At 46.2% G+C, this 14321-nt stretch overlaps 1 protein-coding gene across 1 annotated transcript; it reads left to right on the forward strand.

Annotated features, from left to right (window-relative positions):
- Positions 1–6090: 6090 nt before the first annotated feature.
- LOC112805838 (uncharacterized) lies at positions 6091–7083 on the forward strand. Its single transcript, XM_025848165.1, has one exon. It carries the CDS (start codon positions 6091–6093, stop codon positions 7081–7083), a length of 993 nt encoding a protein of 330 aa, XP_025703950.1.
- Positions 7084–14321: the final 7238 nt, after the last annotated feature.

The raw sequence follows: 14321 nt of genomic DNA on the forward strand, positions 1-14321 counted from the left end.
TTAGAAGAAGAATAAGCTGAATTGAATAGAAGAATAAAAGTAATTGCATTAATACTCGAGGAACAGCAGAGCTCCACACCTTAATCTATGGTGTGTAGAAACTCCACCGTTGAAAATACATAAGTGATGGTTCCAGGCATGGCCGAATGGCCAGCCTCCATGAAGGTCTAAAATTGTATACAGTGATTAAAGATCCATCCCTAGACAAGACTACAATAGTAAAAAGTTCTATTTATACTAAACTAGCTACTAAGGTTTACAGAAATAAGTCTAAGTGCAGAAATCCACTTTCGTGGCCCACTTTGGTGTGTGCTTGGGCTGATCTTGAGCTTTAAACGTGCCGAGGCTTCTCTTGGGGTTAAACGCCATGTTGTAACGTGTTTTTGGCGTTTAACTCTAGTTTGTGACGTGTTTCTAGCGTTTTACTCCAGAATTCAGCATGGAACTGGTGTTGAACGCCAGTTTGCATCATCTAAACTCGAATAAAGTATGGAATATTATATATTGCTGGAAAGCTCTGGATGTCTAATTTCCAACTCAATTGAGAGTGCGCCATTTGGTGTTCTGTATCTCCAGAAAATCCATTTCGAGTACAGGGAGGTCAGAATCCAACAACATCAGCAGTCCTTTGTCAGCCTCCTATCAGATTTTTGCTCAGGTCCCTCAATTTCAGCCAGAAAATACCTGAAATCACAGAAAAACCCACAAACTCATAGTAAAGTCCAGAAATATGAATTTTTCATAAAAAATAATAAAAAATCCCTAAAAGTAGCTAGATCCTACTAAAAACTACCTAAAAACAATGCCAAAAAGTGTATAAATTATCTGCTCATCAACCTCCCAACCCCCATCCTGTCTTCGTATCTCTCCCTATCTTCCCTTTCATCTCCTTCTTCCTACCCCTCTTTGGAACCCTCCCTCCCAACCACAACCCCAATTCTTCCTCTCTCTCTTTCCACCACCATATCATCTCCGCCCCCACCTCCTTCTCCACCTTTTTCTCCCTTTCCATCACCAACCTCAACCCTTCCTCCATTAACGTTGGCCTTACCTTCCTCATCTCCCATGACGATCACTTTTTCAGTGATCTCGTCCTCTCCTTATCCCTCGATGACAACCATGTCCTCTGACTCTTCTTCGGCGCCGACTCCTTCTCCGTCGCGCTCTTTCTCTTGCAGCGCCGGCATGCGTTCTTCCTCTCACAGCGCCAAGCCTCCGTTCTGCCTCCTGTAGTGTTGGAAACGGGGGGAGAGAATGAAGGGGGTGGCTTTGCTCGACGGTGACGGTGGTGGATCTCAGTGGCGGTGACGGCGTTTCTCGGTGGCAGAGGCGCGGCGGTGGCTGAGCACGGGTTTCCCCTCTCTCTCCTCTGCTCCCGAGCTCTCTCTCTCTCCTCAGATCTCGCTTGCTCTCTTTCTCCTATGGCTCTCTCTTCCTCCAACGACCACCACGGCCACGGCGCATTCACCGGCGGCAGCAGTTTTGCCCCGCTTCTTCTGTGAACTGGATTTTTGTTGTAGAATTTCTGAATTTTTTGTGAAATTTGTTATGGAATATCTATAATTTAATTTTTTGTGATTTGGCTTAAATTTGGAATATTGTTGTTGCTGAATTTGTTGATTATTATTCAAAGTGCATGTTGTTTGAATTTCTTTAAAAGAAGATGAAGAAGCAAAGTAAGAATAAAAGAGGAAGAATTTTAGTTTTGAAGTTTGTTGATGGTTCTGAGTTTTGATTATTCTGATTTTTTGAGTTTTGATTTTCTGAGTTATAATTTTCTGAGGTGGGGGTGGTGGTGGGTTCTGGGGGAGGGGGTTACGGAAGTGGGGTGAGGGGGTTATGGGAGGGTGAAGGGGTGAGGGGGTGAGGGAGTGAAGGGAGTCGGGAGTGGGGCGAGGGGCGAGGGATGAGGGGTAGGGGTGAGGGAATGGGCCGAAGGGGTTACGGGAGGGTGAGGGAGGGAGGAGGGGTGATGGAGTGGGCTGAGGGGGTTACGAGAGGGTGAGTGAGTGAGGGAGTGAGGGAGGGGGTGGGGGGGGGGTTTGTTTTAATTTTTTATATTATTTTTAATTATTTTTATTAATAATGAAGGATAATATGGTAAAAAAAAATAAAATTGAAGTGGAAAATGACGATTTTATAACGTTTTGTAACGTTGGAGATGATTTTAATAACAGAAAAAGGTCGGGGACGATTTTGATTTTCACCCCAGATCTTATGGATGATTTCAGTACTTAACCCTTATAATTAATATATGTGTTGTCTATAAATGGATTAAAAAATAATAATTTTTTTAATAAAATAATCGTTCAATTTAAATTACAATTAATTAATTGATAAAAATTATAATAAATTATGTGATATTTAAATATCTAATTAAATTAATTAGTTAATATGATTAATTTCTTATAATGAATTAAATTAAAAAAATATATTAAAAAATACTCTTAAAAGTATGTCACATAATTTTTATCATTAAATATAGAAATTTAATTTTTATTAATAAAATACATAACCAAAGGCGATCCTAGTTAGCGTTGAAACTTATGTAATAGTGGGCAAGCATTATTTTTTGTGAGTATTTGATTTAATGTGTTAATTTTTTTTTTTTTTTTGCAAGTGAAATAATTTTTCTTGTATGTTTTGGTGCGAGATAGATACCAATTTTGCGTGATAAGCATGAAATGGGCTGGTTGTTATGGATTTAAGGTTTGTCTAGGTCGGAGCGGCCAGTGCACCCAATTTTGTGTAGGTCCATCTGTGCTTACAGGGATTGGACTGCCATTAGCCCATTACTATTATACTATTATTATTTTGAGGAAGATCGTTTTCTTGGTCAGAATAGTTGGTTGAGGTAAATTTCTTCACCAGAAACAATCTATGCCGCTACATTCACCCTTTTTGCCGTAAAAACCCTTAGCACTTCTCACATACTGTCACCACCTTTTCCCACATGTTAATGCCTCCCAGACACTCACCATCTTCAATATATATATTTTTTTTAGTCTTGACCCCCTTCAATATCAAAGCCACTTCCCAGTAAAATGTAAATAGACTCTTTCTCATATGTTAATGAATAAAATAATTTATGTTTGACAATTCATCTGAAAAATTATCACATAAAGGAAGTTAATAGAACTAGTATAAAAGGAAAACACTAACAAACTCAGGCACTTAAAAAATCACTGCAGATGGTTACAACTTACACGGTTAGGAATCACTTCCTGCATCTTTGCAGGTTACCAGATGCGCAATCTTGAATATTATAATTTCCTCCTTCCTACAAGAATCAGTGGCGATTTCTTTCGTTTTTTTCCTCTTAAATTGTTATGAAAAGTTAGCACCTATAGCCATAACTACCACAAATCACATGGTTTGCATCCCATGCCTCTGTCCAGTTCCTTACATGCTCATCTGCGTAGCTTTACGGTCCATTTTTTCCGAAGTCGTCTGTCAGTGGCGTGTCAACTATTGAATATAATAGGCCACAACTGCAACCTCCATTAGTTAATGTTTTGCTTGCAGGCCAATAAATAGAGAGCCGCAGCTTGCATCAGTTCACATTAGAAGAGTAGCTCTGGGTGATTATAGTGAGTCAGCTACTTCAGTGTTTAACACGGTTGCTTCAATTCTAATGTCTCATAGCTCTTTACTAGACTGGACACAAACCAAGAGGGGAAGATACATCGGGACCAAGTTCATCACTGATTCTTATCATACATATATAATTATATATGCATGTTATTTGACTTCAACTCGTTAGTTTTTTTATGAGTCAAACCTTTACATTCTAGTGCCAACTGGCAACTTAACAAATGATTGTGAAGACACACGTCACATCCAAATTTAACGAAGATTGTGAGTGCTGTCTTACCCATTTCAAATCAAGAAACTCAAGGCCAGAACACGAAACATCTGCCCAGAAACACGCAGATAACGAAGAATCCTCTCCCGCATTCACACAAAAAGTAAAAATTAAAAAAAAAAATCACATCGCAAAAAACCCTCACCCAGACCGCCAGAACACGAAGCATCTGCCCCTCATCCCTTGGCAAAGCACCTTGTGCCACACCTCCTCGTCCCCTATTTCCCTCGTCGCTTTTATAATTTTTTAAAAGAAAAGTTTAGGAGTCAGCAATTTTATTGCATTCTGGTCAGTATCTAACCAACAGAGAAAGGTAAACTATTGGATGAAATCTCAAACCAATCTCACACTATTAAATCATCATTAATAGCTAATTGATGGTTACGAATCACAAATATTGTTGCCCTTAACATTGCTCTTTTTAAAATTATTTTAACTGAATTTTTCCACATTATGGTGAACAGCGAAAGTTCTTATTCTATTTTGTCCAAAAAGAAATTCTTATTCTAATTCCGAATCTTTTCTTTCTTTAACAAACAAAAATAAGGTTTTTCTTTTTCAATAAAGCTGCTTAGAAAATTAAAACAGAAAACAATATAAAAAAGAAAAAAATTGGGAAAGAGAACTCCACACAAAATGCATAATATTATTCACATGATGAATTACACCCAAATTACACAGAATCAACTAACTAATTTTTTTTTTCATGATTAAATGCAAATACTATTCACATTATGAACTATAACCAAACTACACAAAAGAATCAAGTAACTAATTTCAATTTTTATTTACATTTTTGACGATTTAATTAGTTGGCATCCGATAGCGACATAAAGGGCATAAATGACTAGTCTTGAGCCAGCGGATGATGCATTCTTGATGATACAGATGCTTACAAGGCATTGATAAAACTTGTTCTGCATCATCACCGTAATCAAATTCAGATAGACAAATACTGCACCTCTCTGTTGCATTGTTATTTTTTTCAAGCTTCACTTCCTCAAGAGAATCAATGGCACTCTTCGAAGTAGGAACCATCTTAATATTAGTATTTCCCATGGAATCTTCAATGATGAAGTCGGTGATAATGTCGCCGTAGTCATCAACAAACTCTAACGAATTCTGGATAATAATGTCCAAATTCAAACTGAACAAACGAAAATCAGGTCTTTCGTAGAGGAATCCGGAAGGACGAGTTTGAATTGTGGCTTCCGCGTAGGATATGACATCTGGCATTATGTGATGAATCAAGACATTTGGTATAACATCATCAGGAAAATGCAATTGCATGTGTGATGAACCGTTTTGAAGGAATTCTTGCGCTTGCATTAGAATTGAGCTGTGACATGCAAACGTATCAGTGGCTCCTAACACTGGATAATGTGATTGTGGTTGTTGAGGATGAGTAGTCCAGCACGTTTGATGCCTAACTCGTACCTTGAGAATGAAGTAATCTGCTATTTTATCTCCGATGAGAGTTAGATAAAGTTCCAAATCTTCCTCTTGTTCTTGCAACAATGAGGGAGATGACACTTCCCAGGAAAAACCAAATGGCGACGTCATGATGATGAAATTGAGAACTGGTTTGATGCTTCAAGTTCGTTTATCAGAAATATAAGAAACTTTCTCTAATAGAAATAAGAATCAAACTGAGAATTAATCTTGTTGCTTTCTGCTTACTTGTATATATAAACAAGAGTTCCTAGTAAAATTTGGTACTGAAGCTTTTCCAAAGTGACATTACTTTAAGAGAGGAAGGTAATTGGATCTTAATTGGATATTAATTAACCGAGTTATCTTTTTTAGTTTAATTAGGATAATAATCTTGTAGGGGGCGGCGGAGGTCCCCCCGACAACGCACAGAACAGCACACAAGGACACGACCCTTCGGGGGAACGGGCGGCGACAGCGCCATAATAATGCAGGAGCTACGCCACAGGGTCCAGAACCTAGAGCGATAGTTGGCCGACCGAGAGCGGGACGGACGAACCACCGATCCCAGCTACACCCCATCCCCCGAAAGCGAAGAGGAAGACTCCCACTAAAGCCGCCCGCGGCGTACCTCCCAATCCCGAACGGAAGCGGAGAGCACGCGCGAGGAATCTCCTATCCCGAGAAGACGAAATGACACGATCATCTACTCCCGGGGCAGGTTAACCCGCCGAGCGGCAAGAGATCGCGAAGACGGGTACGAGAGATCTGAGAGGACACGACAACCTGTGATAATGGGCGCCACCCCATTCCACCGATCTATCCTCGAAGTCCGGTTGCCGAAACACTTCGACAAACCAACGGACATGAGGTACGATGGAACTCAAGACCCTCTAGAACACCTCACGGCTTTTGAGGCCAGGATGAATCTGGAGGGAGTGGGGGACGAGGTAAGATGCCGTGCCTTCCCGGTAACCTTAGCGGGACCCGCGATCAGGTGGTTTAACGGCCTCCCGCAGGGATCCATCTACAGTTTCTCGGACATCAGCCGCGCATTCCTGGCCCAATTTACAACCCGGATAGCGAAGGCAAAGCACCCGATCAACCTTCTAAGGGTAACCCAGAGACAAGGAGAACCGACCAGGAGGTACCTAGATCGGTTCAACGATGAATGCTTGGAAATCGATGGCCTAACCGATTCGGTGGCCAGTCTTTGCTTGACGAACGGCCTCCTCAACGAGAACTTCCGAAAACATCTTACCACGAAACCGGTTTGGACGATGCACGAGATCCAGATGGTAGCCAAAGAGTACATAAATGACGAGGAAGTCAGCCGAGTTGTGGCTGCCAACAAACGGCAGTCCAGCTACAATCAACCCCGGCAACAGGGCAACGGGGAAAGGCCAAAGGAACAAACCAGGGAAGAGGCGCCAAACAAGGCGCCAAGGACATTCTCCCGAGTCGAGAAATTCACCAACTACACTCCACTCACTCTTCCCATCGTGGAAGTTTACCAACAAATAGCCGAGAAAGGAATCCTGCCGAAGCCCCAACCACTCAAGGACCGCACTGGGGGGAACAAAAACCTTTATTGTGATTACCACAAAGGTTACGGTCACCTAACGCAGGATTGTTTTGACCTGAAAGATGCACTGGAACAAGCGATAAGGGAAGGTAAACTAGCAGTGTTCTCCCACCTAATCAGGGAGCCAGGAGACGCTACCGCGACCAAGACGAAGAAGGCAAAACCCGTTCGGCAAAGTGGCGACAAGAGCCAGAAGGCGTAGATCACGGCCTCACTGTGATAAACGTAGTGACGGCCAAAAACGCCGCACCAAGATCCAGATCGGCACACAAGAAAGACACAAAGATATTGTCAATCTCCTCCTCGTCGACGCGAAACTCTAAGAAGCCTCCATTCATTTCTTTCGGCCCAGAAGACCAATGGTTCGATGACGCCCCGGAAAATCCACCCATGGTCATAAAGGCCCGAGTGGGAACCGGTCTCGTCAAACGTATACTTGTTGACACGGGGGCGGACTCGAACATCATGTTCCGCAACGTATTCGACGCACTGGGACTAAGGGATGCCGATCTGATGACTCACCAACACGGGGTCATTGGGTTGGGCGACCATTTCATCAAACCAGACGGAATAATATCCCTGCCAATCTCAGTGGGACAATCCCAGGGCCGAAGATCGGTGATGGCCGAGTTCGTGATCCTCCGAGACTCCACCGCCTATAATATCATTCTGGGAAGGAAGACGATCAATGATTTCGAGGCCATAATCAACACAAAGCTGCTAGTCATGAAGTTCGTTGCCGATGACGGATCTATAGGGTCCATAAGAGGAGACCTTGAGACGGCGGTCGCTTGTGACAATGCCAGCCTCTCCCTAAGAAAGAAGTCCAAGGAGGCGTCCGGTGTGTTCCTAGCCGACCTAGATGCCAGAGTAGACGACAAACCCAGACCGGAACCAGAAGGGGATCTGGAGAAGTTCACGATCGGCGACGAAGAGGAAAGATTCACGTTCGTCAACAAGAACCTCCCGCACGAGTTGAAGGAGCCTTTGGTCGAAATGATAAGAGCCAATAGGGACTTGTTTGCCTGGACGCCGGCCGACATGCTGGGCATAGACCTAAAAATCATCTCGCATCATTTAGCCGTCAAGATGGAAGCACGTCCAGTAGCCCAACGAAGGAGAAAAATGTCGGCGGAAAGAGCGGAGGAGGTGGCCAAGCAGACGGCCAGCCTCCTAGAAGCAGGATTTATACGAGAAGTAGACTATTCGACATGGCTCTCGAATGTAGTTTTGGTGAAAAAGCACAACGGCAAGTGGAGAATGTGCGTAGACTACTCTGACCTCAACAAAGCGTGTCCCAAGGATTGCTTCCCCCTCCCTAACATAGACGCACTCGTCGATGCTGCGGCGGGATACCGGTATCTAAGTTTCATAGACGCCTACTCCGGTTACAACCAGATACCGATGCACCGTCCAGACGAAGACAAGACGGCGTTCATAACGCCAGGAGGAACTTTCTGCTATAAGGTGATGCCATTCGGCCTAAAAAATGCGGGGGCAACATACCAAAGGCTAATGAATAGGATATTCCACGACCTCATAGGGAAGACAGTTGAAGTCTACGTGGACGACATCCTCGCAAAAACAACACGACCTGACGACCTCCTGAACGATCTGGCGAGTGTATTCGCGTCCCTCCGGCAGCATGGCATGAGGCTGAACCCCCTCAAGTGTGCTTTCGCCATGGAAGCTGGAAAGTTCCTCGGATTCATGATAACCCAAAGAGGGGTAGAAGCCAACCCGGAGAAGTGCCAGGCGATACTCCAAATGAAGAGCCCAGGCAGCATCAAGGACGTCCAAAGGTTGGCAGGACGGCTGGCCTCATTATCACGTTTTCTCGGAGCGTCGGCAACAAAGGCCTTACCATTCTTTAACCTCATGAAGAGAGGAATGGCGTTCGAATGGACGCCCGCATGCGAGGAAGCCTTTCGACACTTTAAGGAAATCCTGGCGGCACCCCCTGTCCTCGGGAAGCCAAAAGACGGGGAGCCATTATACCTGTACCTCGCCATAACAGGAGAAGCCTTGGCCGCAGTTTTGGTACGAGAAGAAGGAAGGGTACAACAACCAGTCTATTTTGTCAGCAGGGCCCTACAAGGGGCAGAGTTGAGGTATAACAAATTGGAAAAGTTAGCTCTGGCACTCCTGACCTCTTCGCGGAGGTTAAAGCAATACTTCCAAAGTCACCAGATTGTCGTAACAACGGACCAAGGGATCCGGCAAGTGCTCCAGAAACCCGACTTGGTGGGAAGAATGATGACCTGGTCCATTGAACTTTCTCAATACGACATACGGTACGAACCCCGGCAAGCCATCAAAGCGCAGGCGATGGCAGATTTTCTAGTGGAAGTAGCGGGGGATCCGGTCGAAGACACGAACACACGGTGGAAGCTCCATGTAGACGGAGCCTCCAATCAAACGTTCGGGGGCGCCGGGATCATCCTGGAAAGCCCGGCTGGAGTCGTATACGAACAGTCGATTAAGTTCGAATTCCCCGTTTCAAATAACCAAGCGGAGTACGAAGCCCTTATAGGAGGCTTAACCTTAACAGCAGAAGTCGGGGCAACAAGGTTGGAGATATGTAGCGATTCGCAAATCGTCACCTCCCAAGTGAACGGGAGCTATCAATCTAGGGACTCACTGCTACAGAAATACTTGGAAAAAGTCAAGGACTTGAGCCGAAAGTTTGAAGAAGTCACGATCCAGCACGTTCCGAGAGAAAAGAACACACGGGCAGATCTCTTGTCAAAGTTAGCTAGCACTAAACCGGGAGAGGGTAACCGGTCTCTAATCTAAGGAAAGATGAAAGAGCCGGCAGTCACACTACACCTCTCGAAGCTAAATCCCTCCTGGTTGGATCCCATTATCGACTTCTTAGAAAACAGCAAGCTCCCCGACAACGAAAAAGATGCCAAAAAGCTAAGAAGGGAAGCCGCCAGATATGCCATCATCCAGGGTCAGCTTTTCAGGAAGGGATTCAATCATCCCCTACTGAAGTGTTTGCACCCCGACCAAACGGATTACGTCCTCAGGGAAGTCCATGAAGGATGCTGCGGCCATCATATAGGAGGCAAAGCCCTAGCGAGGAAGTTAATCCGAGCTGGATATTACTGGCCATCGATGATGGCTGACTCCAAGGAATTCGCTAAGAAGTGTGTCAAGTGCCAAGAAAACGCCAACTTCCATCGTGCACCAGCCTCTGAGCTCAACTTGCTAACGTCCTCTCGACCGTTCTCGCAATGGGGAGTCGACCTCTTAGGACCTTTTCCCGTCGGCCCGGGACAAGTCAAGTACCTCATAGTCGCTATCGACTACTATACGAAATGGATAGAGGCCGAACCACTGGCCAGCATATCCTCGTCCAATTGCAGGAAATTCATGTGGAGACAAGTCATAACACGATTTGGTATCCCGGAAGTCGTCATCTCGGACAATGGGACACAGTTCACCGACAAGAAGTTCACAGAATTCCTCACCGGCCTGGGCATAAAGCAGAAATTCTCCTCGGTGGAACACCCACAGACAAACGGGCAGGTCGAATCCGCAAATAAGATCATCCTGCTAGGGCTCAAGAAGCGGCTGGATAACAAGAAAGGCGCTTGGGCCAACGAGCTAGCCTCCGTCCTCTGGTCCTACCGAACCACCGAGCAATCCTCCACTAGAGAGACACCCTTTCGACTAACCTACGGGTCAGACGCAGTGATACCCGTAGAGATCGGGGAGCCGAGCCCGCAATTACTCTTGAAGGGAGTAGAGGAAACTGTCGAGAAAGACCTGATAGAAGAAACCAGGGAAATGGCCCATCTGGCTGAAGCGGCGCTAAAACAAAGAATGGCCTTACGCTACAATGCCAAAGCGCTCAAAAGAAAGTTCGAAGAAAACGACCTCGTCCTGAGGCGTAACGACATCGGCCCATCCACTACGGGAGAAGGCAAATTAGCAGCGAACTGGGAAGGACCATACCGAATCAAAGAGGTGATCGGGAGAGGAGCATACAAGCTAGAAAGACTCAACGGCAAGGAAGTCCCGAGGACATGGAATGCAGATAACTTAAGGAGGTTTTATTCCTAAGCCATTTATTTTGTAATAGCACTTCAATGTCTTTGTTACAATGATTGAACCTGCCCAATTGCCAGATGCTATATTTGCCTATGTTATCTCATTATTTCTAACTTTTTGAGCGACCACTGTGAAAACGAGGATACGCGGCCTCGGGACTGATCACCCCGGGAGCCCCTCAGATCAAAAACACGATAAACGACCATAACAAGAACGCACGCCATAAACGGCCAACGCAAGTAAACGGAAACGCGAAGTAAATCAACAGCGAGTAAAACAAGAAATTAAACATGTGGGCAAACGATCCCATAAACCCATTAACGGGCACCAAAGTCGCAGTACAAAAGTTCAACAAAAAGAAAAGTTCAATAGTACGAACATTACTTCTTCGGCATATCAACAACCTTCCCATCCTTGATGGTCTTAAAAACGCCAATTGCTGACACGTCGAAGTCCGGAGAAACAATCTTCACTTGAGCTTTGAGGGCATCTTCAGTCATGAAAATAGCGTTCTTGCCCTGCTCCTTGACCTCCTTGTGCTTCCGCTTGAACAACTCGGCCTCCTCCCGAGCAGCCTTGGCAGCCGCCACCGCTTCGTCCCGCTCTTTCTCCAGAGCAGATACCCGACCTTGCGCGGCACTCAACTGGCTCCTCAAGGTCATCTCCTGCTCCACCAAACGGGATACGGAGGCGTCGGCAGTTTTCAATTTCTCCTCTGCTGAAGCAATCTTTTTCTGGGCGGCGTCAAGCTTGTTCCCCGCTTCAACCAACTGATCCTGAAGCGTTTTAACTTGAGTTTTGTACTTGTTATTGGCATCAACCGCAGATTCAAGCTTCCGACGAAGCAAGGTCATACCAGAAAGCTCAAACTCAGCCTTTCGGGCTATGGCCGCGCCGCGAAGGAGGGTACGGTACATCCACCGAGCCTGCCCCGAGAGGTCGGTGCCATGGAAATGATCCTCCGTGCCCGGAAGCAGCTGGGCATCTATGAACGTCCCAGCATCAAAATTCCTTTCCATGACAGTCAAAACCCCCTCGGGACTAGACTGCGACCTCTGTCTCTTAGGAGTGGGGATGACGGAAAACTCTTCCTCCTCCTCCCGACGAGAGGAGGACGAGTGCCCAGGAATAGGAACCTCTGGAGGAATCGGGGGTGCAGAAGTCGGGGTGGCAGCTTTCGCAGACGCATCAACTTCAGGAGGAGGCATTTCCGGAGGAACCGTCGCCTGCTGTCCTCCAGTCTCCTCACCCTCGTCGTCCTGAAGGAAGGTTTGATACAGGTTGTCCATGCCGGTCACTTCGGCAGAAAGTCCCACTACAGACAAATTGAGAAACGAATAAGTTAGTGAAAACAACAATGAAACATCTAAGAAAGCGACCACACGACAAGAGAAACTCACGGATATAATCTCGGGCGGCCTCCCGATTACCCATAAGGAGGTGTGGATTCACATTGTTTCTCCCAAGAACCGCCCACAGTATGTCGGCTACTCGTCGGTCCACAGCCGACATCCCTTTATAAGAGACCTTGATAAAAGGATTAGACCCCGCCCCGAAACTCCAATACGTCGGGATGAGGCGCTCCTTTTCCAAAGACAACCAAAAAGGGTGACGACCCTTGACCGGGCGGACCTTAAAATACTTGTCCTTGAACCCGTGGTAGGAGTCCTCGAACAAACCAAAGATCCTCCGGCCTTGGGCAGACCGAAAGGACATGAATCCTTTCCTGTGTTTCCCCTCCTTCGAAGGGTTAGTTAGATTAAAGAAAAAGAGGAAGACGTCGACAGAGATCGGTAGCTCTAAATACTCGCACACCATCTCGAAGCAGCGGATGGATGCCCAGCTGTTCGGATGTAATTGAGATGGTGCCACCGAAATTCGGTTTCGGAGACTCATCTGAAAGGGGGAAAAGGGGATGCGAACCCCAACCTGAGTGAACATGGCCTTGTAAAACCAGATCCAATCGGCAACCCGGGGGGCATTAAAATTAATCTCATAAAGCCGCTCGTGAGGGGCGGGGACATAAACATCATAGTTCGCCTCCTCGTCGGTACCCCACAAAGATATTCGGCCTGGCGAAATTCCGTGAGCTCCTCCTCACCCATCTGATTGGGAGAGTTCCTGAGGTCGGAAACCACCCACGCATACAGGTCATAACCCGCGGCGGAGCCAGAAGCTCGGCTAACGACACGAGGCATACCTACAGTGGGGGCACCGCGCGGTTAGTCCGTGAGGTCGGAATCCAGGAAAAACCCAAAGAAACCCCACGTGCCATGACCACAAGGGGGACCAAGCAAAACCGAGACCAGAACAATGACACAAACCCCCCATGACACACCACAGTCGATAAAATGAAAATGCGTCCATGAACAACAATGAAGAGCAAGCACGGGAAAAATGCTCATAACAAACATGCAAACAACCATTGAGGCGGAAGAAGAAAAGGTAGTTACCTGGATGATCGAGGAAATTCGGATAAGGACGAAGCGCACTGGAGCAATGAAAATAACCTCTAAGTGATGAGAGCGCAGGAAGAAGGAATAGGCAGTGTGATCAGAAAAGCAAAGCAAGTAGAAGAAGAAGCAAAACGTAAAACTGTTTAAAACCGCTTTAGTGGAAGCGCGAAAGGCCTGGGGGCAGAACATTCTTTACACGCATGGGTTTTTTCATCCCTTAATGAGCATTTAATGCCCCTCGCGAGAAACGAGGCGACAAAAGAACGCCCCGAATTGCGAACGGGCACGCATACGGGTAGCGCGTCTCCCATACGAACGATCGACCTCGCGACAACAGGAAGAAAAAGAACTCGCCTCCAACGACCCATACGGTCGATTAGCGGCGCGTGGGGGCACTGTAGCGGCCTGGCCCAGGCCACTTACGGGTCAACCGACCCACTGAATACCCGACCCGAGTGGTCGGGCACATGTAGCTCACCACGTGACCCGGACACGCGTCCCTGACGGCTTTCCACTACAGCTGTGAGGAAGCTTCGAGGAAGGTGGGCCTGTCCTTGTAGGGCCCACCTCTGACACGGTATAAATGGGGAAGGACCTACCCTTCCCCCAAGGTACGTCACACTTTTCCACCTAACCATTGTCCCGCCTGCACACAAGCTGACTTGAGCGTCGGAGTGTCTTTGCAGGTGGCACCCCCTCACTCTCCTTCCACGACAAGTGCTCGGCTACTCGGCATGCCCCATCTAGCACGACCGTGATTAAGGCGTTCACTCCCTCCGATTACCACCCGATTTGTCCGGAAATCGACGACAGAACACGATGATTATTTATAAAAAAATAATTAATATTTATTATATTTAAAAATTAAAATAACTGCCAATTATTTGAAATAATGTGTTTTCTTTTTTGGAGTAGTCATAAATAG

This window comes from Arachis hypogaea, chromosome 6 (assembly GCF_003086295.3).
Source record: "Arachis hypogaea cultivar Tifrunner chromosome 6, arahy.Tifrunner.gnm2.J5K5, whole genome shotgun sequence".
In the NCBI taxonomy this organism is placed as follows: domain Eukaryota; kingdom Viridiplantae; phylum Streptophyta; class Magnoliopsida; order Fabales; family Fabaceae; genus Arachis; species Arachis hypogaea.